The sequence below is a fragment of the Myiozetetes cayanensis genome, unplaced genomic scaffold (assembly GCF_022539395.1).
Source record: "Myiozetetes cayanensis isolate MyiCay16 unplaced genomic scaffold, myiCay2020 scf1, whole genome shotgun sequence".
In the NCBI taxonomy this organism is placed as follows: Eukaryota; Metazoa; Chordata; class Aves; order Passeriformes; family Tyrannidae; genus Myiozetetes; species Myiozetetes cayanensis.
Window position 1 is genome coordinate 133,170,101 of NW_026086604.1, and position 26,610 is coordinate 133,196,710.

At 38.2% G+C, this 26,610-nt stretch overlaps 1 protein-coding gene across 3 annotated transcripts in view; it reads right to left on the bottom strand.

Annotated features, from left to right (window-relative positions):
- Window positions 1-9,357: 9,357 nt before the first annotated feature.
- Window positions 9,358-26,610, bottom strand: part of PIP4K2A (phosphatidylinositol-5-phosphate 4-kinase type 2 alpha) — a 105,227-nt gene continuing 87,974 nt past the window's right edge. For all 3 annotated transcript variants that reach the window (XM_050325737.1, XM_050325745.1, XM_050325754.1), the window contains 4 exons: window positions 18,068-18,181; window positions 14,439-14,682; window positions 13,454-13,557; window positions 9,358-11,692 (listed from right to left, as the gene is read on the bottom strand). In XM_050325737.1, coding sequence (XP_050181694.1) covers window positions 11,612-11,692; window positions 13,454-13,557; window positions 14,439-14,682; window positions 18,068-18,181 — 543 coding nt within the window. In that variant the 3' untranslated portion in view covers window positions 9,358-11,611. The remainder of the gene's footprint in view (window positions 11,693-13,453; window positions 13,558-14,438; window positions 14,683-18,067; window positions 18,182-26,610) is intronic.

The following is a 26,610-nucleotide window of genomic DNA, read 5'->3' on the forward strand; positions in this document are numbered from 1 at the left end:
AAGCATTCCAGAGAAGCAGCTAGGGAAAGCTGCACAGCAGAGGACAGGAGGGGGGTTGAGGATGGACTCCTAACAAAACAGTGAAGATCATAGAATTGTTTACATTGGAAAAGACCTTTAAGATCATCAAGTCCAACCATTAACCCAGCACTACCAAGTCTATCACTTAACCTAAGTGCCGCATTTACATGTCTTTCAAATACCTCCAAGGATGAGGACTCCACCACTTTCCTGGGCAGCCTGTTCAGTGCTGGAACAGGCTTAATGACCCCCTTGGTGAAGATTTTCTTCCTAATATCCAATACCTCCCCTGGTGCAACTTGAGGCCATTTCCTCTTGTCATACCACTTGTTACTTGGGAGAAAAGACTTCCACATCTGATGAGCCGAAGTCCCCCAGGAGAACCATGATTAGTGATTGTGGGACTTCTCCCAGTTGCTCATAGACTATTTCATCTGCCTCTTCATCCTGGTTGGAAGGTCTGTAACAGATTCCACCATGATATCTGATGGGTTCTTAACCATAAACACTCAATCCTATTGGCACTATCATTAAGCTCGAGACGATCAAAACGCTCCCTAACATAGAGGGCTTCCCCACCTCCCCTCCTTCCTTGCCTATCCATTCTGAGGAGTTTATAGCCATCCACTGCAGCTCTCCAGTTGTGTGAACCATCCCACCATGTTTCTGTGACAGCAAATATGTCATGGTTTTCCTACTGCACAGCGGCTTCTGGCTCCTCCTGTTTGTTGCATTGATGTGGACAGATTTGCACTGGTTCCAAGGTTAAAGCCCAGAAAAAAGCAGGAGGGCAGAAGGAATGTCACCACGTTAGGAAATATGCACAGACAGCTAATACTATTTCTGCAGATGGATGTTTTGAGAACAATAGCTGGTACTGTCCCAGGACCAGCACAATGGGTGCTTCTGCCCTACAAGCAGCTGGTTGTGGGTGGTGAAGTTGCTGCCTTAAAATCCAGTCAGGCCATGAACATCCTTTTTCTTTGCCCTTATCTTTTCTCTCTAGAACGACTGTGACTTCCAGGGGCATCTTTAATAACCTTTCCTTGGCACATACACCAAAGGTATCTGTATTTTTTTCATATTGTTATATGAACAGCTGCGTATTTGTTTGCAGCCCCCACCCTCACCCCAAGGACAGGATAGCAAGCTGTGAACTTCTGGAGTCAAGAATTAGTCCCTTAACTGCTATAAAAAGTAAAAAAAAAAAAAAGTAAAAAAAAAAAAAATCAATCTCTGTGAACCTTGGCATATTTTTCTAATTGATGTGAATGAGATGAAAGGGATAGCTGACCTCTGTGACCTCTGCAGGATAATTGTGTATCATGTGTTGCGTGAATAAAGGGGTGTGCCATAGCTGCAAAAATGGGAATTGACACCACTCTGCTCTTTAACAACATCCATTGGTGTGTGACATCCAAGTACATTAACAGCTGTCACCCTTCATTTCTCTATTGCTCACCACCCACATACTTTGTTCATCTGCATGATGCAACTTGGTGAGTGAAAAAGTTTGATGCTTAGAATTGTTGCAACTCTTGTTTCAACTTATTTTCATAAATGCAACCATAATTATTAGTCTGCTGGCACTATTTCCATCTTTACCAGAGCAAGACACAGAGTCAGCAGAACAACCTCTTGTAGGAGGGCGGGCTCTTCCATGTCTTGCTTTATCGGAACATGTAGGAGGAGTGCATTGACATAGGTCTACGTTACAGATGAGATACTTATCAAAGGAACAGGTTCTTCAGTGATGCAAACCACCATGTCCATTGTTAAGACTGAAGTCTGCTCTCCAATTTTTTTTTCAATAATATTATTCTGAGTTGATTTTCTAGTATTTCTTTCTCAATCAAAAATGAGTAGTAGTGAAAAGGCTTTAAGCAAAATTGGTTTTACAGTATACATTTGTGAAAGAAGTATTGCTTCTGTGTTTTTATTTCATTAAAACTTTTGTGACTGGCTGGAAACTAAGCTTCTGCTATGTCTTACTCCTCATGGAAGGTTTTGTAGCAATTCAAGCTGAAGAGCATCATCTTACTACACCATTTCAGTCCACTCAGAGTTGAAATGGTCATGCTTGTGTTTTAAATTATGTATTTAAGCCTCTTTCTTCTGGAATTGAGAAGAAGGTCTAACACGCAGAGTGTGACCTTGCTTTCCCTTCCCTTGGTTTAGGATAGAGAGTTCTCCTGTTGCATAGAGAAGCTGTATGGTACTAATTACACTGTAGGAAAGCTAGCATATACTCTGCGTGTGTGCTGGAGCTGGATTTGTTCTGCTCTCGTCTGGTCTGTGGGAATTTATTTGACAGTTGAAAGGATGTTTGAGCTGGCTGTTAAGTACTACAGGAGCATTAGACAAATGGGACCAAAGATACTGTTCAGGAGGTCTGCTCAAACATCTGTCTTGCTAACTAATTATACTTAACAGAGTTATGCTTATTAAACCTTTTGGTGAGAAGTTTGACTCTCCTTTTACAGCTACACTCATGGGGTAAAGCTTTTAGTACAGGTACAGTCATACTGTACAAAGCAGAATGTGCTTCAGTAAGCACCCTAAATAAATACTGGGATATGAGCTAACAACATTGGTACGTTTACCATGATATATCCAGATCCATGGTAAGAAAGACTGGAAATGTGAGTTTATGCTGGCATTGTTAAAACAAGTAACACCTTTTAGTTTCACAGCGACTAATTTTTGTGAGTCACTGATGCTGAAAAGGTTACGCTTGAAGAACCTGGTTCAATAACTATTGAATTTAGATGGAGTCTTTCCTGGGCTTTGGATCAAGTTGTAATTTCAAACTTGAATTATTTGTAAGTTAGAAGATATTTCAAATGCTTCTGGATTTCTGATGTGTTGAATGTGTTCCAAAGTGAAGGAAGGTTCGAAGGAATGACGTGCTTGACAGAGTGAACTTCAGGAATAGTACAACTTACTTTTTACCACTGTAAATCTTAGCTATAGGAAAGTCATAGCTGAAGCCAAACCTGATTGTGACTATACAGAGGGCAATACAAGAGAAGCAGGTGAGACCATTTTCTTCTACAGTGATTAAAAACCAGAGCAGTGGCCTCTGGGCTGTGAGTTAGTTTGGAAGGTAAAATTTTGATTTGTGGAATAAATATGAAGGGACTAAAGCACTTATTGTGAGCAGCTTGCTTAAAAACAACATTAAGCTACATAGGAGGTCTTTTCAAAACCACTTTGTTTAGCAAAAAAGCAGCAATTAGAGTTAAAAATAGTTCACCTGTTAACATCTAAAACTTATTTCCTAGCTGAGACTTCACGGCAATATCTATTTCATATGAAAGATCTAAATGCAAACATTATTAAAAAAACGTAGAAAATGTCCAGATTTGTTTGTATGTGATCCCTGGCTGGTTTCTTTGAACTATCTGAACTTTTCCACCTTTTATTTTCAGGATAAGATGTGAAATGTAGCCCTCCAGTTATGGCTGGTTGTGAAATTACATTTTCTAGGAGCAAGCAAGTCCTGTAACTCCCTTTTGCAAACTCTCTTCTTTAGTAGCCCCATGTAGCGAATGTATGTTTGGAAATCACAACAGTTTAAGTATATTGGTTTTCTTTCCAACCACTCCTTTCTCCCAGACACAGCCCCTGTATTTATGTGGGCTGTGGCTTGAAGAGCTACACCTGCCCTGGTGCCCATGAGGTTCAGCGAGCACAGTTCTCTCTGAGCAGGGGTTCAGCAGGGTTTCTGTTTTACTCACAGCTTGTGCAACCCATTTACTCCCTGACTTGTGTTCCTGTGATCCCATTATGTTCCAGCTGCACTCCTTACATTGTCCGTGCCTGTAAAGCACGGATTAATTTAAATGGATAGTTTTGAGTTATAATGCATTTAACAGCATAAAGCTTGGCTGCTTGAAGATCTTCTTCAGCCTTCGTCTTCTGGGCATCTGTGGGTTGGCCACGGTTCACTGTGTAATACTTCCCACCCCCTTGCTCTAAATTAGGGATGTATTCTCCTCCTTGCTAGGGTGAAACCTGCTTTGTTTCTCCCCTTTTTGAAAAAAGCTTATTTTTTAATTTTAGCATGTAATAGAATTTGACTATTAACAACAGCTCTGTAACTTCTTTCCCTCCTTCTCTGAAGTCATGTTTGCCAGGAACCCAACAAATCCTGTTTTAGTAATAATCTTGCTAGTAAATGTAGTAAAAGTTGCTCAGTGTGGTGCAGGGCACTGTGCCTTCAGTGTGGGTCTGGATAACAAGCCCTATTCACCAGCACAGGAATGTATGGGACAGCAGCTCTTTTCTGGAGGTTTTTAAGTACAGAAGCCCATTTTGGGAAAGAATTTTGTATTTAAAACATTTGTGTTCTAATATTTCAGAGTAGCCAGTCGTTTAAAGCATGAGCTTGCAATTGCAATATATACATCAGACTGGGTGACTTCTTGGATATTAGCTGTGATCTGCTCTTCCACTGCAGCACTGGCTGCACCTAATGAATTGGTGATACAGATGATGCACCTTCCCCAAGAAGGCGAGGTAGAGTCCTGTTTGATAACCTAAAGGCTGGACTGAGGGTTCAAGCCTACCCCAACTGCTTGAGAAGGAAGAGGCTGCTTCATAGTGGACCTTAAGAGAATTACAATCTTTTCACATTCATCTTCTCATTTGAAAAGCCTGTTTATCATCAGCCCTCCCCCTTGCCTAAAAGTACCTGTGAAAACAATCTGTCTGTCTGCCAGACAAGGTGGTACTCTGAATGAAGCCAAAAGGTTTGTGGGGACTGCATCTGATGAAGAAACTGAGTTAAAAAGGTGGGAGATACAGGCTACATAATGCATGAGGAAATGTTTCTGTCAGAAGAAAATCCCATCCAAACAAACAGTGTTTCCACAGACTGGTTTGGGTCCCAGAGTTTATTTTGATGATGAAAATGTTCCATGTGGCCCTCCTCTACTCAGTCTTTGCTGTATTAATATGCTCGCGAAAGACACAAGTCCAGCAGTTTAATTATGTTTTGCCTGGGTATTTCCTTGAAGCTTTTACTGCATTGTTTTTTAAGATGCTGGGTTTTTCTATGCAGTGCTATCATTCTGCTCTCTAGGCTGATCAGTTCTCTCTGATTTGCTCTAATCTTACACCACAGCACCTTTCCCATTATTTCAGGTGAGAAGGGGACTGTTATAAAATGCTTTTATGGTGTTGCCAACACAATATTTTATGCCTTTCCTTCTGCATCATAATCTTTATGGTCTGAGATTTCTCTCTGCTCCGCAAGAGAAATCCATACAGGACTGTCCTCCCTGACCCTAGAGGAATTGCAGATAGTGCCAAACTCAGGGAGTACGTTCCCTGTAGCTTCTTTCTATTTTGTTTCTCATTCTCAGCTTTATTCCCTCTACTGGCCTCAGTACTGTCTCTGCTGCTTAAGAAAAGGTTAAGCTTTTGGGTTTCTGCCCTCCCCTTATTAGGTGTCAGATGCTATCATTTGTGGAGGGTTTGTGCAGGCAGGCAGGTGTGTAACTGTGCTGGAGCAGTCTTCTGACTGCTCTGTGCTTGCCCCTAGCTGCCAAATTTGGGTGGAGAAGCAGCATCTGTGTCCACCCCCAATCAATCTTCAACAGAGGACTAAAGTGGGTGGCTTTATCCACTTTGTCCTGCAGTTTGGTGGCAAACAAGACATGTCCACCTGTCAATGAAGGGGGCAGGAACAGAGGGATACCAATGCAGGCAATAACCCGCATGTGCATTTTCCTAAAGTGTGGTTTTGAGGAGTGTGTCTGATATGGATACTGGTGTGGGAGATCAGCAAGCTACACAGTGCATGAGAAAATGTTTGGAATAGGTAACAAGGTAGGACCATCTATTTTCATCCACTTTCTCTTGCTCTGGGAGCTGCATTTGCCAGGAGCCCCCGGAGTCTCCTCAGCCCTGTGCCACACTTTGGTTGTCTCAGAGCCAAACAGTCAGGGTAGGCAGGAAGCTCAGCAAGGAGCTCCACTGAAGTTCAGGTCAGTGGATGACAGGGGAAGTGTCACAAAAAGTGGTATTTTTTAAGGACATTATTAAATCCAAGGTGCAGTTTCAAACACCACAATTCCTGAAGTACCACTAGGTTGTACAAAAAGTATGTTTTTCTCCCTCCAGACCAGGACCTCCAAAAGCACCACTGTACTGCTGGGTCCAGTTTCAAGGCTACAAATGCATACTCAGCTTTCCCCCTTCCAACCGACCCAGTGCCATCCCACATCTGCATCCTGGAGTGAAAGAGCAGCACAGAGATGCTGCAGCTTGTGGCATGTGAAACACAACTTGCAAACTTCTGCTCCAGAGCGCTTTACAGTGTAATCAGATCACATACCGTAGCTCTTCCTTCCACACAGAGCTGTGACTGAAGCACCAGAGCAGTACTAAGCAGGCCAGCGTGCACATCTCTGTGCTTAACTGAAAGCAGATTCTTTCCATTGTACTCTATAAAGAGATGATCATCACTGCACAGTACAATTTGATATTTTAACACCTAAATACAAAGTCTTTGGTGCAGCTGATGTGCAAATAAATTGATGTACAAATAAATTTCTGTCAAAGACTTACTACTGAACTAAGAGAAAAGAGTAAAGCCCTTCAAGGCAGAAAATATTTTGTTTTGTTATGCAGTTCCACAGTGTGAAGGAATATAGGGCCCTGAGCCAGAGTGTAAAGTTCAATTTAGCATTATGGGTCTGGTTAAAGTAGGTACTAATTAATCAGACCTACTTGGCATAAAGGATTCTTACGCATCACTTGAATCCAAGCTGCTGGGATAAGTGGGCATGTTTTGGGAACATGGGACTTTTTCTTAACCAGACTCAAACACAACCCTCCATGTTGTTCTCAGGTGGTGGAAGGCAAACTAGAATTGTTGTCAGCCCAGCAACTGCAGCCAGACCTTCATATCTGCCTTGGTATGACAAATGCACTCTAGACATTAGAGTGACTGAGATATTCTTGTAACAGCTTCATGCATCCACTTAAAAATACATAAAACGGAAAAGAAAGTGGAGTGCCTTGACCTTGGGCCAAAGCACAGACCAATACACAGAGGCAAGATGAAATATAGAAATGTAATGAGTTAAATTACCTTCCAGGCTTGTACAGAAATGCCAAACCTCTTCAAAACACAAGGTTCTCACAAACGCCATTTATTCCAATAGGATGCACATTGCTAAATAAAATGAGTCACTATGAATGAATCAGATTGTGTTGGAACAAGGTAGGAGCTTTTTATAAATTGAAAGCATATTGGGCAATAACTAAAATGCTTAGAAACATTCAGAGCACTGGGTAAAAATGAATTTATGCCACCTTGCAAAGATATATTTTTTGTATCTTCTTACGACCAAATAATTATTTTATGTTGGATCACTAACAGAGATGAGACTAGAAACCACAAAAAGGGAATATCATTAGAAAAGCTAAAATCATGATATTGTTTACTTTGGCAAAAGAGAAAAGAAGTATTTCATTGCAGTTACAGCAACAACAACAGCCAAGCAGTAGCTGTGCTCATTTTGAAACTGCATTATCTTCAAATGGCAATTACGACAATTTTTTTATTAGTTGGTAAATGGATTGCTAGAAAATTCTCAAAACAGAAATTCAAGAAGTACCATCTTAACTTTTTTTTTTCTAAATTAGGCAGTACAAAAAATGGAATAGGCCATTCTGCCTCACTCAAACCATTCTGATCATTCTGTTAAATAAGAAAAGGGAATATTCAATTTAATATGTGCAAAAGTTAATATTTACATTGTTCAATACACAGAGGCAGGATCACATTAAGAGAAACTGAAAAAGGAAGAGAATAAACTGTTCTCAGGGTCCACTGTAGATAGAACAAATATTAATACGCTTAAAGAGTAGTAATGTAGTCAGGTAAGATTTTAGAAGAAAATCTTTCTAATGATAGAGCTAGTGAGGCACAAGAAGGGATGGCACAGGGAAGTCATGTAACTACCCTCGTTGGGAAAGATTAACCCAGTTTTCACCAGTGTTTATCTATAGCTGAACTGCTCTGGGACAGATATAACTACTTCTTCAAGTCCTTTCCAGACCTGATTTTTAACGGTTTTAAGGAAGCTATTGTTAGTTGGTTGATCTTAATATCACACGAATGACCTTTGCCACTTGGTATTGTGAAGGATATGCCGATACCCAGAAGCAATTCCTGCCATAGAGAAATCAGACAGCAAGAGATGAAATAGGTTTCTCCTTTAAGTTAATTGCTCTCTGCTTTTATATTTTCTTCCCCATTAAATATATGAGTTTGAAAGAAACCAAATGGACAGAACATATAGAGCAGACATTGGGTAAAGGCAGGGTATGAGGCCATCAGAATGCAATGGTCCCACTCCATGCAGGGACTTGCTAACTAGTATTACTTTGGAAAAGAAGCAGGCACAAGGGAGTGAGCTGGAAATTCAGATGATACATTTAGATTATATAGCTGACATAAAAAATTACTGTGTCCAAGAATTTTTGATTTACATATTTTTGTTGTCGCAGTCCTTGAATTAACAAGCCAGCTGGACCTCCTACCTGGAATCACTGCCTTCAGGTTTTCTTCAGGTGAGATGGAGAGAAAATACTTCATCAGAAAAGATATTCTTTTCTTATACATTGCCATGTACACACTTCTGCTAAAGACAAGGTCCTGCAGCTGCTTGCTGCCACCGTGGCTAATGGTCCACGTAACTTGAGCAGCATTCCTTGAGCACCATGTTCACACTAAACTCTGAGCAGATGGAGCAGCTGTGTGAAGTGCAGCCTTAGATTAATACTAGAGACATCATTAAGTGGGTAATTAAGAAGCTGAATCTCTCCCCTCTATATCACTTCACCTACTTTTAACACAACAGCTCCTCAGCCCCCTTGTCTTTGGGGTATATCTACCTTATCATTAATTCAGTCATCTATATTACAGGAAAAAATACTGCTGAAAATATTGTCTTGCTACACCTGTGCAATAAACTGAAAAGTGACAAATGTATTAAAAGAATTAAAAGAATAAAGAAAAAAAATACACTTTTCTGCCGTTTACCCACAATGTGTGGCACGGTCTGTATCATGTGCTGAAAGCCCTGACAATCAAAGCCTTGAAATTCTAGGAGGCCCCCCTTCCTTCCCATGAAAGTTTGGGCTTATTCCCAAGTACTTTAAATAACTGTTTTAGCATAAGATCACGGTTAGCAAAGTTAGTTCAAGTTTTTTTAAGTTTTGTCTTATTTTTCCCTTTGCAATACAGGCATTTAACATCCAAAATTCATCTGTAAGAGATCAAAACCATAGGTGAAACACAAGAACGAAGGATTTACCTAGTGAGTCATCAAAGTGCTTTATTTTATAAAGCCTTGCTCATGTTTGGAGTGTAATCTAAGCACTAACATACACAATAATGAGTCTTCCTTGCCCTGTCCAAATAAACAGTTTATCAACAAGAATGAGTGACAAAAATGCTACACAGACAAAAAGAATGCTTCACTATAAATGTGTAAAATGGTCTAAAAATGTACACTTGTTGGCCGCAATTAAATATGTACTCCAAGTACGTGTACCTCATTTTCACTTGAGGGTCTCCCTGTGGCCTCATACCTTCAGAGGCCACAGCGTGCTTCAGAAAATGAAACCTGGGAGAGAACATAGACAACCAGGGTGCATAGGGAGAGGACAAAAAAATAAATCAAGCCACAGTACCAACTTATTTAAATACATACAATACAAAAGTATACACATACATTACAGTGCTGCAGACATCACTAAGTCGAACAGAACAAAAAATCCCGTGGGAAAGGTTGGGGAAAGGAGAAAAAAATTAGTACACAGCAACAGGGATAGTATTGCCTTTGGCCACTGAAGAGAGTGTAATGGGTTGCTATTGTATAGGCTCCTCTGAAGTCAACCACTACATAAGTTATGCACGGTTGCAGGCTGAACAGCACTGACATTAGTTATGGAGAAGGCATGCTGGCACTCCTGATCCCAGTTATGAACGACGACGGGGAGGTTTGACTTCTCTTACGTTGCCTACAAAATCTAACAATTTCAATAAAGAAATTTTAAAGGCACAGCTTCAGCACAGTGTATAAGTAGATAAACTTTTAAGCATATGTAAATTTGTCTCTTTCAAGCATGGAGTCTTTCAGGGAAAAATACAAGAGGAGAAGGAATACAAGGTTGTTTAAAAATTTTAAACAAGTTAAACATGATCAGCACAGTTTCAGGCAATGTACTATACAATCAAACTTGAGTAAATGGTAGGACAGGTAGTTTTGATGCTGAAAGACAACCCTGGGAAAAATCCCTCTGAAATATCCTTTCTCATTTTATTGTAAAAGAGTCTATCACGGAGGTGAGCGAGACATTCACTTTAGTACACTACTGCACATTACCTCTTGGAAGATGACAAAGATTACTTCATTTGTACTGCAAAATAACTTTACATGTAAACTCAAAAGTCATATATTGTACACGGCTCTGAAATTCAGAAATATCCCTGCTTTCCTAATAATGTAAACAGTAAAATTCAGGGTTCATTTTTTGAGGGATAAGCTATAATAAAATACCACTGTTTCAATTGTACAACATAAGCATTTAAACTTCAAATTCTGAGTAAATTACAAGTGAATGGAATTTCTATCAGTGTGCACATCTTTCAGGATGGGTGAAAGATAAAGCTACTATTGCCCAAAACTATGCACTTCTTCAGACAAGCTTTTTTTACACTTGTAACATTATTAGTTTCTATACTGCAAGAATATAAAACAAACGAAAACTTCAGGTAACAAAGTGAAATAAGCAAAGTTTTCCCTTAACATAAGTTTACTATAGCAAAAATGTACACAGCATGTATTACATTAGCTCTTTGTAAGATAAGAGATGCCAACTCTCAGACTTCTGAGAGACTGAACTTCCTGACACAATGTGCTGAAAAGAAGACACAAATGGGAGAAGGAGGGGAAAAAAAGGAAAAAAACCAACTGCTAGGAACCAAATGGGAAAAGCCTCTGGCACCAAGGGCTATTGCAGCTGTTTTTTTAAGGAGTGCCAGTGTGCAGGGTGTAAGTGTAACATTCGCAGTTAAGATTATTATTATTGTCATCATCATCATCATCATCATGATCATGAAGAATACTGTCATGTATCTTTTTAGTTCAAAATATAAACTGATCCACAGTTTACAATTTGATATCAATATTGTAGATTTAACATGCATTTACTCTTCCCCACCCCCACCCCACATGTCTTTGCTCATTTATTCCGTTTCAGCTGGTAGCATCAGAGTATCTGTCACAGTGCACTCTGAGTAAGCTGTTCTATTTATTTAAATTATTTTAATTTTTTTTTTTTTTGCACACACAAAAGAGTCAGAAATAGCTAGAACTATGCTGGGAATATCAGGCAGCTGTTAAAGCGAGTACTCCACCCCACTTCAGTCATCTTTGCCAGCAGATGTAAACAAAGGGGTTGTTTTCTGCAAGATGAGTGCTTCTCTGAGTTCCTTTTTTTCCCTACACTTGTAGCCATTGCTGCTGTCCCCAGGTCTCGTGTCTGTCCTATGTAACATGATAGGTTACGTCAAGATGTTGGCAATAAAGTCCAAGAATCGCTTTGAATACTGTTCAGGATTAACAGTTGAAATTTCTGCACCAGCCTATACAGAGAATAGGGAGGGGAGAGGAAAGAAGGAAGAACCAGTGTTTTATTTAATGTTTTGTCACCGAGGATGCTACAATGAATTTCATGTGAAACCTCAGAACCAGACAATACAGAATACCAGAAATACAAATGGTAATGGTCCTCAAGCAGAATCTTACTGATACCTTTTTAGGCTTCACACGAACACAATGATACTTTGGTTCTCACCACTGTAACACCTGTATTCTTTCTGAAACATATTCTCTTTACTTTCCATACTTCTCTTTACTTTCATTGTACTTCAGTCTCCTATATGAATTTTTACTGCACAATTAACCATGCTATCCACTGATTCACCACCAGATTCTGGTCTTTTGAGCAGCAGTGCCTTCATATAGAGAAGACTGAATTACCATACTCAAGATCTTGGCATGTCATCATTTGTGTAACACATATTGTTATCTGAATGTTAAATAATCTGGTTTGATGTACATGGTAACAGTTATTAACATTTTTTCAACATACACGCTTTAAAACCTGAAATAATTGAATAAGCTGTACAATTGCTACTTCAATGAAGTAAGGATTTCATTCATATTTTTATTTGAGGTTTACAGAGCCTTTGCCACATTTTTATTTATATTTTCCCTGTTTGCCAAAAGGGATGAATTGCATGCATGCAATTAATGAATGAACTTGAGTGTCAGGTGGCTAAGGATGGAGAAAGCAAAACAAACAAAATGGTTGCATGAAAGTAATGTTTTGCAGTGAGTTCTAATCACAATCAGCTTCAATAATCATGGTTGTTATTCACAGTCTATTTCTATCCCTTATTTAAGCCAGAAGTGTGAGTTTTTAAAGTCTGCTACATTCAAGGTTCAGCAATAATTACCAGATAATGGCTGCATATGGTCTGCATCAACTTTCAGCTGCCTCAAGAGCAGAGAGAGTAATGAGAGCATTGTTTTAGAGAGGCAAAAGTACCTTCTACAGGCCCATGCAGGTCACATCATTCTCTACTGTAAATAAAAAGCCCTAAGCCCTTTGCTTAAAACTCCTCACAATGCCTTGACCCTTTATATACTTAGAGAAGGGATTTTAGCCTTGTGAATGAATATGTTCTTTTAAAAAGTTCATGAAAGTTGAACCTTAAATCACCACAGGAGTGATAAAGGTAGATATAAATAATAAATTTAGAAAACTAGGCTGCTTCACCATGATTCTTTGGTGTCTGCTGCTAAGTAGAAATTTCAGTCAAAATAAATTCAAGGCAGTCAAACAGAAGCCTTCACTGAACAGTATCTGAGTATTTAATGTCTACATTTTATGTTGAATCTTGCAAATGGTATTTTTTTTTTCTTGAAGAAGTCTTGTAGAGTGAGCCGCATTATATGCTGAAGAACTTTCAACAGGCTGTGCCAAATAATGAAACAATCACTAAGGTCCTGCATCTGAAATAAGATTTACAACAGTCTTCATAGTGTGGTGAACAGCTTTGTTTGCATCTCACAAATTTAGGACAAAGTCCTAGAAAGGCATCTGACTAGAGCTCTTCATGAATAAGAAAGCTATGCATATGGCTGAAAAAGGAGTTCCACTCTCAGTATGTAATCTGTAGCAGTTACTCTTACTTTCTTATTGCACATCAAACTAGAAAATAATCCTGATCTATTTCCCCTTTCCCCAGATCTACTGAACTGTTCTATATCAGGACACCAAGCAACAAAAATGCATGAATATAAATGGAGTAAGAGGAAAAAGACAACCAGATACTTACCCCGTGCTTTACCGTTTTTGCAGCATGGGCAGCTTTCTTTTTTGCATCATAATGAGTAAGAATGTCAATAATGGCCATAAAGTATACTTCCTTCCTAGGTGCATCTGCAAATGGCAGCAAACACAGGGCATCTTAATAACAAGTCCTCCCTCTAACACAGGAGACTTTAAGACTCAATCTAAGACAGGTCAGTGTCAGTCAGATTCAAGATCTGTGAAGACCACAGGCTCAAGCTGTCCTTAACTGAGAGTTTAACTGCATTCATATATAATGCAAACCCCCCTAAATGAGTGTAAAATAAAACACCAGCATACAGAAATAGGAATTATTGCTCAGTTAAAGTAATGTGGATTTCATCTTCCGTTGTGTAAAAACTATGAAGTTTTATCTGAAAGGTAATGCTTCTGGGTCAACAAACAAGATCATATTTTCTTAATGAATAAACCCTTGTATTTATTCATGTCAATGCTTATGAAAAACCAAATAGATAACTTTCCTGTCTTGAACAGCCACAAGTAACTAGTTTTATTTAGTTTCACACACTAATATCAAAACCAGCTTCAGGCTTCTTACACACTCCTTATGATAACTTTCTTAGCTGGAACACAGAAATTGGGTACAAGTGTACAAATTTTCAAAAAGCAACCAAAGAAGTGAAATATAACTTGGAATGCTGCTTTTCTCATTCTTTCTAGACTGTATTTAACAGTGTTATCTGCCAGAAAAGGAACAAATATAGATCCTGAAAGGGATGAAAAGGGATGAAAAACCCATGAACTAACTGCTGAAGAACTGCTGAACCTCAATACCTAAGCATTATAAGAATCTTCTGTTTTCTGCTGTGCCAAAGAGCAAATTTCCTTTTCTGCAAAGTGAACTTCTAGAAGTTTTGCAGTTTAAATTTGCCTTTACATGTTGTAAAGACTTCAGGATTCTGATGCAAGAATCAAACCATCTTAACACACAAACATTTATTACTGCTTACTTTCATGGGATTTTATTCCATAAACATCAATAGCTGGATCAAATTCCCCTGGAGCCAAAGGCAGTGAGCTGTTCAGCGTGTTTCCTGGACTGTCTGGAGGGGTTCCAATGGGGTGGGTCCCATCACTTTCACCCTCCTCTTCTCCATCGTTCTCTTCACACTCTACTTCTTCCTGTTCAGCTCTTTCAACATCATGAATTCCAACCAGCAAGCTGTAGTCCATGAGTTTTAACTGAGCAAGAAACTAGAAAGTGATAATAAGCAATCTATCAGTATCACTGAAAAACGTAGGCTCCACTTACAGACAGAAGATACACAAAGGTGCCATCAGTTGATCTTCTAAGAGAGAGCAAAAGAGAGGATTAAGGGATAAAGCTATCAAAGAGATGCTTGTTTAAGGCATAGTAACAACACACAGATAAGTTGAAACTTATACTGTAGCCCACTTTCCCAAAATCCTAGGGAAAAAGTTTTTTGCGTAGTGAAGAGCAGTGCGCCTGCATGCCGATGACAGTCACTCCTGTCTCGTGTTTCAATTAGAATCATCGAATACACTGGGCTGGAAGTGACCCACAAGGACCACTGAGTCCAGTTCCTGGCCCTACACAGGACCACCCCAAGAGTCACACCATGTGTCCAAGAGCATTGTTCAAATGCTTATTGAACTCTGTCAGGCTTAGAACTGTGACCACTTCCCTGGGGACCCTGTTCCAGTGCCCAACCACCCTCTGGGATACTTGGATATAATATCCAAAACAAACAAAAAGATCAGTGCCTGCCCCTCCACTTCCCATCACGAGGAAGGTGTAACTGCAAAGAGGTCTCCCCTCTGCCTCCTCTTCTCCAGGCTGAACAGACCAAGTGACCTCAGCTTCTCCTGGTATGGCTTCCCCTCTAGACCCTTCACCATTTTTGTAGCCCTTTGGATGCTCCCTAACAGTGTTCTACCTTTCTTATATTGTGGTGCCCAAAACCGCACCCAGCACTCAATTTCCAGACCAACCTCTGTGCTATCAGGTGTACAGTGTGCTTTGATCTGGGGCCGAATCTGACCCCTTACTCCCTTTTAAGCCTCATTAAAGAATCACAAAAAAGTGCTCAAATATTCTTGAAGTGGAAAACCATGAAGTTTTACATCACGAAGACATGAAATGATGCTGTATAAACTTGTGGAGTCCATGCTTATGATATACAGAGAAAGTGGCTGAAAATAAAAGTTATTTCAGTTTTTAGAAACTCTAAATGATTATAAAAAGGAAACTGGAGCTGACCAGGGAAGAGGGGATTTAAGCCAGGCTTTGGAACAGCGACAGTGATGGTGATGAAAGAGGAGTATAAATTACCAGGTAATTACAAACTACAGTTTGTTGAAATCCTGATTCTGAGAAAAAGAGACAACCCAGAGATATCAAAGTGACTCTAAATTCAAGTACCAGCAGAAACATTGTGAGATTGAGGTTTTAAGAAGGAAGAAGAAACTGGTTTTTAATTATTTCAATGTAATAAAGCAAAAGACTCTTCAGAACACTAGAAGAGATCTAAGTTTGAAGAGATGATGTAAAACAATATGCAACATGAATGGATGAGACTGGAGGCAATGATGTGGAAGAACTCCAGGCGTATCACTAGGCACTTGGTAAACAGAGGAAAAAATTCTACCAATAATCATACAGAACAGCACAAAAGAGAACAGACTCTTTTGGGAAAAAAACTGTAAATTAGAAGAGAATGGCTCTTGTAAAATAGTCTGCTACTGCTAACAGCAAAAAGACTTAGGGAGATCAGCACAAAGAAAAGATAATCTGATTTAAAAGGGAAAAAATACATGCCTTTTCTTAGGACACTTGAGACACCACACAGGAGGTGGGAAAATAGACAAGGGGACATCAAACCAGCAGCAATAGGTATTTGTGTTTGAACACGAGAAGGGGACATTATGACTTGATTATGAGAGAAATATAGAAGCAATACATAGAGAAATGTAGAAACAAAACTTAATGTCAAATAAAACCAGATATAAAGTAATACAGCTCAGAATACTACTCCATAATATGTTTAACTATAAATACTATGTGATAAGATAATCATATCCTAAGTGTTGTGCATTTCTTCTCATTGTAGTGAAATGTGAGTGTTTACACATTAGGTACAAAGTGTGTATATCAGCGTGTACATCTAACAAAGGAGAAGAATCAGTAAAAGCAAAACAAGGTTAAAGAACAGCTTGCCATTGTTAAAATCAGGAGCCACTTCACACTAGTGGTTTACATGGATATTAAACAATTCTCTGTATAAATTTTAAACCCATAAAAAACAGCCCCTCAAGACATGACCTGGAATCTGCCATTATATTCCCAATCTAGTAAATGGTGTAGGAGATAACACACACAATCCAGTTCCTGGGGTAAGAAAGTATCTTCCACATTCCTTGCACACTCTTAAGATATTATCTGCAATCTACTTAATGTAAAAGCATTAGTCAGCAACAGCAGGTCATGTTAAAAGAGCGAAAATTTTAACCCAAATAAACTTATCTCTGGAGCTGTACATCTGTAGACAGTTTTCCAGCACAATATTTTAAATACAAATTAAAGACACATTGATATTCACAAAAGATTTCTATTTTCATCATCACCACCACCACAAATTTCTCAGTTACTATGTTGGAAAGTTAGACTTACTCAAAAGAAAATCATTGGATAGATTCTGAAGTAACAGTATTTTGTTTTGTGCAGCTAATGAGATGCATATCTGAAGAACCAGACAAGTCAATTCCCAGAGCCCTTTTGATAGAAATAGCTGAAAGTCTTATTAACTCAAAAACACATTTTGCTATCAAGCCTCTTCCCAGTCTGTGCCTTTTCCTTGAAAACAAACTTTAGGCTTTCAGTATAAAGCTGTAAAATACTGTGTTTAGTACAAAAATACACAAAATATTTTCAGCTATGCAAACTAAAGGCAACTTGGGTGAACAAGTTAGTCTGATATTTATTTTTCTTTTATTAGCTGAAGTAAATCAGTTATATTAAATTCATAATAACAGTAACACTTTTCTATTAAGTATTTACTATATTCAGCCAATTATAAATTCGTATGAAAGTGACCATGTTATGATAATGAGTCCAACTGCTGTACACAAATTACTGAAGCACTCTAATGTTGTGATACTAAGAATGATTTAAAACTGGATTTTTAATATGAAATAGGACACGCATGGCTGTGAGTGAAGGAGACGCCCTTCCTCTGTTGTGGACAACAGTGTGTGTACGGCCTCAGCTCCGGAGCACCTCCACCTGTAAAATACAACTAACAACACTCACCTCTCTCGGGAGCATTTGGAAGTATTAGGCTTGTAAAGCGCTTAAGTACTAAGCAGTACCATCATTTTAACATCACATCATCAAGGCAGGAACAATGTATGGCAATCAGCTATGGCAGCAAGGCATTTATGACATCAGCAAAAGCAGTGATCAACTCCTGAAAGTTTAAATTGTGTTTCATTTAAAACAGTTATGTTTACAATCTTATAAACAAGAGTTTTCGTTAATGAATTACAGGTATTATTTCCCAGGATATCTGTAATTTGCCACACATTTTAATCACATTGAAGTGAACAGGCACATTCTTACCTCAACATCCTTTTTGAGTTTCTCAAGGAACATCTTTTTGTCATTCTCATCAATATGAATCTTTTGGCCATCGTTAATAAAATCATTGTCTTTGAATGTCGGCAGCTCTTTGGCCTAAAATAAACCAAAACTCCTGTAAGGGTGGGGTTGCAAAGAGGAGTGTGATGAAGCTGTTGGCCCAGGGCAGCCCCGCTGCTGGCAGCAGCACCTCTGGAGATCCCCTGTGCCCAAAGGGGCACCACTGAGCCGCCTCTTCTCCATGGTACGCAGCTCTCCACAACTGTACCCGTGGAGCTCTTTCCTTAGTTTATCCCTCCTGAAATGGCCTAGAATGTATATGTTGGCTGGGCATGCAGCAAATGTAAACAGGACCAAATCTCTACCTCAATATTTGATTTGCGTGAGCTTCTTCCAAGACGCGGTTTGTCAAAGTGACTGACACTAAGTGAAGTCGAAACACAGTCCATACCTTATAACACAGGGCTTGCATCAGATCTTAGAGGAAGCCAAACTGGATTGCATTCTACATAGCTACTGTGAATGTTTACAAGTGCCTAATACAAAATAATTATAGAAAAGCATCAAATGAACATGAATTACAAAATGCTGCTTAGAATTGGCAAATGCCAGAGACGACTACTGCCTCTTAAATATGTAATTAAATATTCCTGATGTTGGAGCATTAGGTGATTATCTTCAGCTCTCTCATGAGGTGATTTGCAACAGTGTTAAGGAAAGACAGAGAGAGTAACCACTGGATTTAGTACTAAGACACTCCAAATGGCCTCTATTTTTAAAGGGCAGCAACTTGAAGTTTACTCAAAAAAACCAGAAAGCCAACAAACAAAAGAGCAGTTCCTTCAGGGTATTTGGTCAAGCAAACTAGAAGTAATAGTAGCTCCTGCAATCAAAAGCCTTTAAAAAATAAGCCCATTAAGAGCAATGAACAGCCTTTCTTCCTTCCCCCAACTTTTAATCAACAGTAGGGAAGAACAGGTTTTCTTTACAAAGAAAATGTTGCAGAACAACGAGTGCTGCAATTATCAATGGCCATGAACTAATGAATACTCTGAATAAAATAATTTCCCCTTAATCCCAAAGTCCTTCTGCTAGGGATAAAAGGCAGCTCACATCAGCCTACTGGAATGTCCTCTGTGAGTTTAGCTAGTCAGACATTGCTTATAATCTCACTGAAGATGGTATTTTTCATAAAGTTTATTTTTTTCCTATGACACAGTAAGGAAAAGAATCTGAGAGGTTCTTTTCTCTGCTCCAAATGTACATATTGGAAAGCATAGCATTAAAATGTGAGCATCACAGCAGACTCTGAAATGCCCTTTTAGATCTTCACAATGGCCAAAAGTTCCTTTTGTTATGGGGCTGCGCACTGAGGTGGCAAAAATACTCAGTTCCCCAACTGTCCAAATTTATTTTTTGGACCTGGAACTTGTGAATTGCTTGAGATCCCACAACGCTGCTTTTGTTTAGAAAAGTGATTCTTTTCTTCCAATAACTGCTCAAAACCACTTAAACAATTAGTAACATTTTAACAGTTATGAATCCATAATTAAATTGCATCCTGACACCTATTAACTCTGTAGAAAAATAAGACTCTAGTCTGGCTGCTCTGAATTATTACTGTGTTGCATCTAAAACAGTCTGATATATTAAAATACCCTTTAACAGAGATCCTCTATTTAAATTTATAATAAAAGGAAAAAAACCACCCAAGCAGCTGAGATGGAGCTATAACCATTTACCCATCCCAGACTCCACTTCCGTGGAGGAGTCATCCTGGAGCACTCGCCTGGTTTACTTAAGAATGATGTTGGACACTTTTTGAAGCTCACAGTGAATTGTTTACTGCAGTAGGACTGCACAGCGTGCATCGATTTTCTTTCTGGCCTCCTTACTCCAGTCAGTTAAGTGGTTTAGGATGCAAACGAGTAGGGGAAACATCAGATAAGCATTCCAGGCTAACAGCTGTAGAGATTACCAAACACAATCACACATACTGTCCCATGGACAAGAGTTAATTCTGCAGAGGCGGGACTGTGAATCCAAGGATGTTGCCAACACCGGACGATGGAATCCAGTGCGTGGGATGCTTAAGAATGGAGAGGAGATTTGGATGAATTAATTTAAGATGAAACAATAATGAAAAGAATGCAGGAAACCAAGCTCCCTTCGTTTCTAGCCCAAAGTCACTAAAAACAGATTATTTTTCCACCTAGTATATCCAAGTTATTTATTAAATTAGACAGAGGTTAAAGTGAAACAAACTCATTAAAACTGAAAAAACCCACCCTTACTAATGCTGTTTAAAGCTGGGGGATGAGCAGAGAGGAAGGATGTGCTTGTGGTTAAGATGCTGAGATGCATGTTCGTCTCTAGGCTCTGCCAGACTTCCCGCAGAGCACAGCATCAGCCAGTCAGACCGGCGGGAGGGGGAACCGGCTCTGCCACCGAACAGTCCTGCCGCTGATAAAAATAAACTCGAATCACAAGTGATGTCTTTTTGGAAGATGGTAGAGCTGGTAAGCCCGTTGTGCGGGTGCCATACTCTACTTTAACCTTGTCCCTGATCTATTTTTAATAAAAGTGAGCTAGCAAAGCTGACACTGCTGCATTTCCTGCCTGCCATCACAAGACCCAAGGGGTACTCCCAAGGACGCTCAGGGCAGTGAGTCAGCTCTCCCAAAAAGCCAGATTCTTCACTGCCTGTGTGCAGGCTCCCCACTCCTTGATAATCCCCCAAGGATATTTATCTGAGGTCATTTTTCTTCACCCAAATGCCCATGCCTGTGAAGACTTGGCAAGTGTAGAACCACGTCAGTTAAGAAACAGTTCTGAAGTATTTAAAGAAAAAGGGAAAAAGCAAAAGCAGTGGGTCCCATCTAAGAAACTGAAGCTAAAAAGCTATGTGCCACACATTATTTGCGTGATGCCTCCCTGCCTATACTCTTCCCTCTTTCTAGGTGTTATTAGACAAAGATTTTTTTTCAGTGTGTGCTAGGCAATATTATTCTCCCTATTTATTTAAAGCTGAATAGTTCTAGGAAACTGTTGTGTTGGATACCAGGCACTCTTGCAGTCCCTCATATTACTAATGACAGCCAACACTAGTAGTGACTACAGTAGTACTTTAACTGAAATTCCTGTATTCAAATGGATTTGTGAATTTAAGAATTAAGACCTATGAAATATGCAACTAGGAGGGGCTCTTATAGCTATGCAAAATTAATAATATATGTGTTCATGTTGAAAAATCCTACATTCATTTTCTTCTTATGCACTGAAATAAATAAACACAAATAGAATCACATTGTGGCAGTTTAAACCACTATCTGAATGAAAAAAATGAGACGTTGCTTTAATGAAATAATTGATATGGTTAATTTTTTATGAAGTCTCAAATATTCCAATGAAGCAAAATCCTTGTTGGAAAAAGATTCTCCTAGAATGTAATTCATTATAATGAACATATTACTGTCATTAAAGAACTAAATATTTTAAGAGCTGCACAGGAGATGAACATTTAACTACTTCCAATAAATTAATAATAGATTTTCTTTCTGAACCACCTCCATTGTTTTTAATCCCCTACTTAAAGATGCAAGAAAGGCACAACAGGTTTACAGATATGAAATATTTATTTATAAAAAAACCCATGTTATTTGCACACTTCAGGTTTGCATTCCAAAGTTTGCCATGGTCACAGAGAATTTTAATGGCGCTAAGATTTCACTGCCTTTCAAAAGGCTGAAGATCAATAGAGATTTCTTAGTAACTAAGATGACAGAATGCGTAAAGCCTTATTCAAAATCTAAAATTATAGTGTAAGAGCCCACTGATATTGTTTTGGGTTCAAAAAACAACCTTGGAGTGTAGGTACCAGGTGAAGTTTTATTTCTATACCAACATGGAAATAGTTTTTTGCATATTTCTTAACACATCTCAATTCAGCATCCTATCCTAATGCGTTGCAATGAATATTAGCAATTATTTTTCCCCAAAAGGATTTTTTGTGCATCATGACATCAAAAATAATGGTCATAGCTAACACTAATCCTGACATTTTGAAAGCAGCTTACTAAAACAGCTGTAGGTCACATAAGTTTCAGTATCAGTTTTGGACTGTAAAAGGAAAAAGACTAATTGTCTTCACAACCTGGCAGAATTTCTCACCTAACAAAGGCAAAGATTAGCTTGTAGCAGAAATGTGGCATAGTGGACTTATTTTTTGTTTGGAACTAGACACCAGTCATATTATTCACACAGCTAATCACGGAAAAATTTATGACTTTTGAAAATGATATAAAACATCTGCCAAGAGTAAAGATCCACACCCTGGGCTTCTTTCACAGCAAATGCTCATATACATCTTAATTTTTTTTTTTTTAAATACAGGGTTCACCAGCATATATGAAAGGCAGTATTTGGGGAAAAAAAGAGGAGATAATATTAAATACAGTTTGCAATAATTTGGAACAGGTGGTTTTGAACTGAATCAAAAGTCTGGAGTCACTAGATCTACAATATGGAAGAATAACTTCCTTTGGGAGGCTGAATACTGCAGCATCTTCCCTCCAGTATTTCTGTGAGCTGGGTCCAAACTTGTGTTGTACAGTTTGCCTTGCCCTAGACCGGAGTTTCTAAACAAACAAGGGTCTGCAGCTACACAGTGACATCACAGGTCTATAAAAGGCAATGGAAATAGAGCTGTAACCCCACAGTGGGGCTTGAGGGGGAACACTGGAACGACTTAAGCTGTGTAACTGTGTAATCAAGCATTTTTGTAGGACAAGAAAATTGTGCTGGACGCTGCAGATGGGTTAGATATTCAAGCATGCACCAAAATAGAAACTATCTGTCTTTTCAATGCTCAGGGAAATGCACCCAGAATTATTCCTAGTGTTAATGTCTTCCTGCTGCAAAATGAACATGCAACATAGAAAATGCAACACAAAACTCCCCTTTTATTATTTTTTTTTTTTTAGCATATGGAAAACAGACTTTTAAAAAAACAAAAACCAAAAAACAGAGGCAAACTAGTGATTTGTTTTGAAAAACAATAATGGGGTTGATGCCATGTGAAGGCTAAATGCTGCAGCAGGAATCAGAACTCTGAATATTTGTATCTTTGCAGTGTGATGTTTTGAAAGTTATAGTCTCTGTATGTTGTAACCTTGAGATTCATTTCACAGAGAAACCTAAGACACTTCACAAGTCCTGTTGTGTAAGATCAGCACATGAAGCAGACTGAAATCACTAAGAGAAATAAGTAAAGCCACACTGTTCTGAAATCAGCAATTTAAAAATAGCAGGAAATAATAGCTCAGACTTTGGAATGAGCTATTGAATAAAGTTTTACATAATGACACCGAAAAACAAACAAATGAAAAAACACCAGAAAACCAAACCAAGTCAAGACTGATTGATCTTGTTGCTATGCTCCTATATTAAACCCCTTCTTCCTTCGGTTATACTTTGCTCTCAGAAATCAGTTAATTACTGTATGTTGTAATATATAAAATAAAACACAAAGCTAACATCTAGTGGCATCTTTCAATCTAATTATCACAGCTATGTATTTTGCATATAGTTTAACTAAGATGTAACGTAACTGTCAACTATGGCAATCTTTTTCCAAAAAGAAAATCTAATACAAAATCCTTTGTTCAATTGTATTTACTATAATTTTTCTGCATTTATGCTGATTTATGAAACAATCTGTATCACAGAGGTGGCTATGCAACCAGTTTTAGATTAATTTAAAAACATGTAATAATCTCTGAAATTGCTCAAGAAAGATGAAATATGGTGGGCATAAGTTCAGTTAGGTTTTATTTTTCTTCTTCAAATTTCCTTCTGAGCTGCTCACTCACAAGCAACATGTATAAGTTCTTTTATCAGTACAAGTAGACTCAGCTGTTACTGCTAATTTGATGTCCTACTGCAAATATGGTGTAATTGTGAGCAGGCAGACCACCAGGGGAGTTCTGCATTATCCTTGTTTCACTTAAGAGGGCAAAATTGTCCAAGGAATGAATAGAAAATGCCTACTATTAAAATAATAAAAATAAAAAGAGAACTAAAGCCTAAAAAATAAAAAGGAGCAGCTGTCAGAATTTGACAACTGTTGAAACGTACTATTCCTTTAAAATTCAAGACAACTGTACTGTCAGTGCATGTTATGATACAAGTTGCCAAGAAAGCAATGCCTTATTTATTATTAAAAATATCATTTATAACACAAATGAAAGGAATTGAGTGTTAAGGTGAAATCTAAGCGATGGAGCTTGTCTCTGCACTGACTATCATGAGATACTGAAATGTCAGCTTCAGAGCTTCTCATAAATACGTTAGGATATTAAACAGCTAAAGACAGTCAAACAGGAGGTAAACTGGAAAAAGGATGGAAAAGTACGATTCTTAAAAGTCAATCCAGACACCTTTTCATCCTAAAAACTGATTTAAAGAATTGTTTGAATACTAGTACCTATTTTAGACTACCAAACCGAAGTAGAAACATACTTTGCCCCCCAATTTCTTATATTATAGTCCACTAAATATTTCCGCATAATTGTCTCTTCTTTATTAACTCAGTAAATAATAATTTGCTGTTTGATAGGAAAAAGATTCAGGAGCATCACAATTTTTGCCAAATTTGCCTTTAAAAAGTAATTTATCTAAAATTTACAGTCTGTATTGGAATGTAACTGAAAGACTTGCTCTTCTGTTTTCTGACTTCTCCAGCTTTAACAGAAGTAAATATTATTCTTGATGTTCTGGAAACCATTTGATTACTTCAATATTGGGATCTGAAATTCAATATGAATTACTTAAAAGCCTGTTTAAAACCTAGAGCATTGCTGGAAATCTTAGCCACACATTTTAACACCAAAAGCTTCCTGTCTTATTACTGTTTCTGAGATGTGAATAGCAACAGACACCTTCATAATAAGTAATTAAATAATGCTGCCATTAATTGAAATTATATTAATGTCATTTCAGAATAATATTAATACATTGATGATTTAACTTGCCTCTGGCTAAAAGTTAGCTAATAAGTTACTACACCAGCTAAGGTTCTCAGATTGTCTGGTTTTATTTAATCACTCAGGACAATTTCTTCAACGATAAGAGACACCAAAATATCTTCAGAGAATTTGCTAAAATGCCTTCCCCCCCCCATTTCAAGCCAAAATTTTCCAGTTGTTTTAAAATCTTTAAGACTGATTTGAGATTCCAGAGATGACAACAAACAAAAAGTTTGAAACACCGACATCTACTTAAGAGAAAATTGAAGCGATAATACATGGTGCTGGGTTTCACTTGCCAGTTATGAGTAATAGACCATTTACATACACAGTCTTCAAGGACCTGGAATCAGTGATACACATGCAGAAATACATCTCATGACAGCAGCCATTTAGAACTGCTCAGAGTTTCAAAACAAAACTTTGCTTGCCTATTTTTATGAATATACAACACCTTTTTTTATTTAAGCTTAAAAACTGCCTTGGAAACATCTGAGTAGCTTAGGTGAGTAAACCACTGCAGTGCTCATGCCAATTGCAGATTCAGATCATAATGACAATGAATGTTCTGAACATCTGCAATCCACAAGTGCAGCGTATTCTTCGCACCCTTTCAAATCAAACAGCAGACTCCAAAACTTAACAAAAGCCAAGTAATAAGGAAAATAATATTTTCCCCGTGCTTAAATCCCTAAGAATATTTCTTGAAGTGTAAAATGTTGTTCCCTCAATGAACTTAGAAGTTTACCCAATAATTCCCTTTCTTAGAAACATTTGTTCTGAGTGTGAGCTTGTGGCTTCCCTGCTGCAGTGCACTGGCGCTCGAGGAGCCAAGAGCTATTCTGAAAGCCTCAGACCGTCTGCTTGCAACATCAATAAGCTTTGTGCAGTTCCACCTCTGAGAAATCGCTCTATTAAAATAGCAAAATAAGAACTATTTCTTTTATAGAAGTATTCAGAATCGAAGAGGAAGTTCTAGATATGAAGTTGATAGGAATTTTTGTTATTTGCCTCACTGAAGTTATGACTTCAAATTCAATTTAGAGAATAATTGTTGTATATGATTATACAAAACTACACAATTTAGTTTCAACTTAGCTATAAGCAAGTTCAGCAGTAATTTTGCCATGAACTTCCATGGGAACAAAATAAAGGCACTGTTTCTTTGAGGTCCTCACTTGATGTAATAACTGCAGTATGTGTGTACTATTACTAATCTATTTATTATTATATTATTATTAAACTGCTCAAAACTACTCTAATAAATATCTGTATAGCATCAGCTCCTGTACAGCTGAATACGCAAAATATCACTCAATTTTACATTATTATTATTCCAAGCATTAATGTTGCAACCTGAAGTAGTCCCACCCAAATAATCTGCCCTCCTCATTTCTGTCAGACTATTTCAGCACTACCAGCAGAGGTTTTCAAAGACATAAGGTTCTGTTTGTAAGACAATGAAGGGTTAATCCCTCTGCTTTAAAAACACTAGAGTTG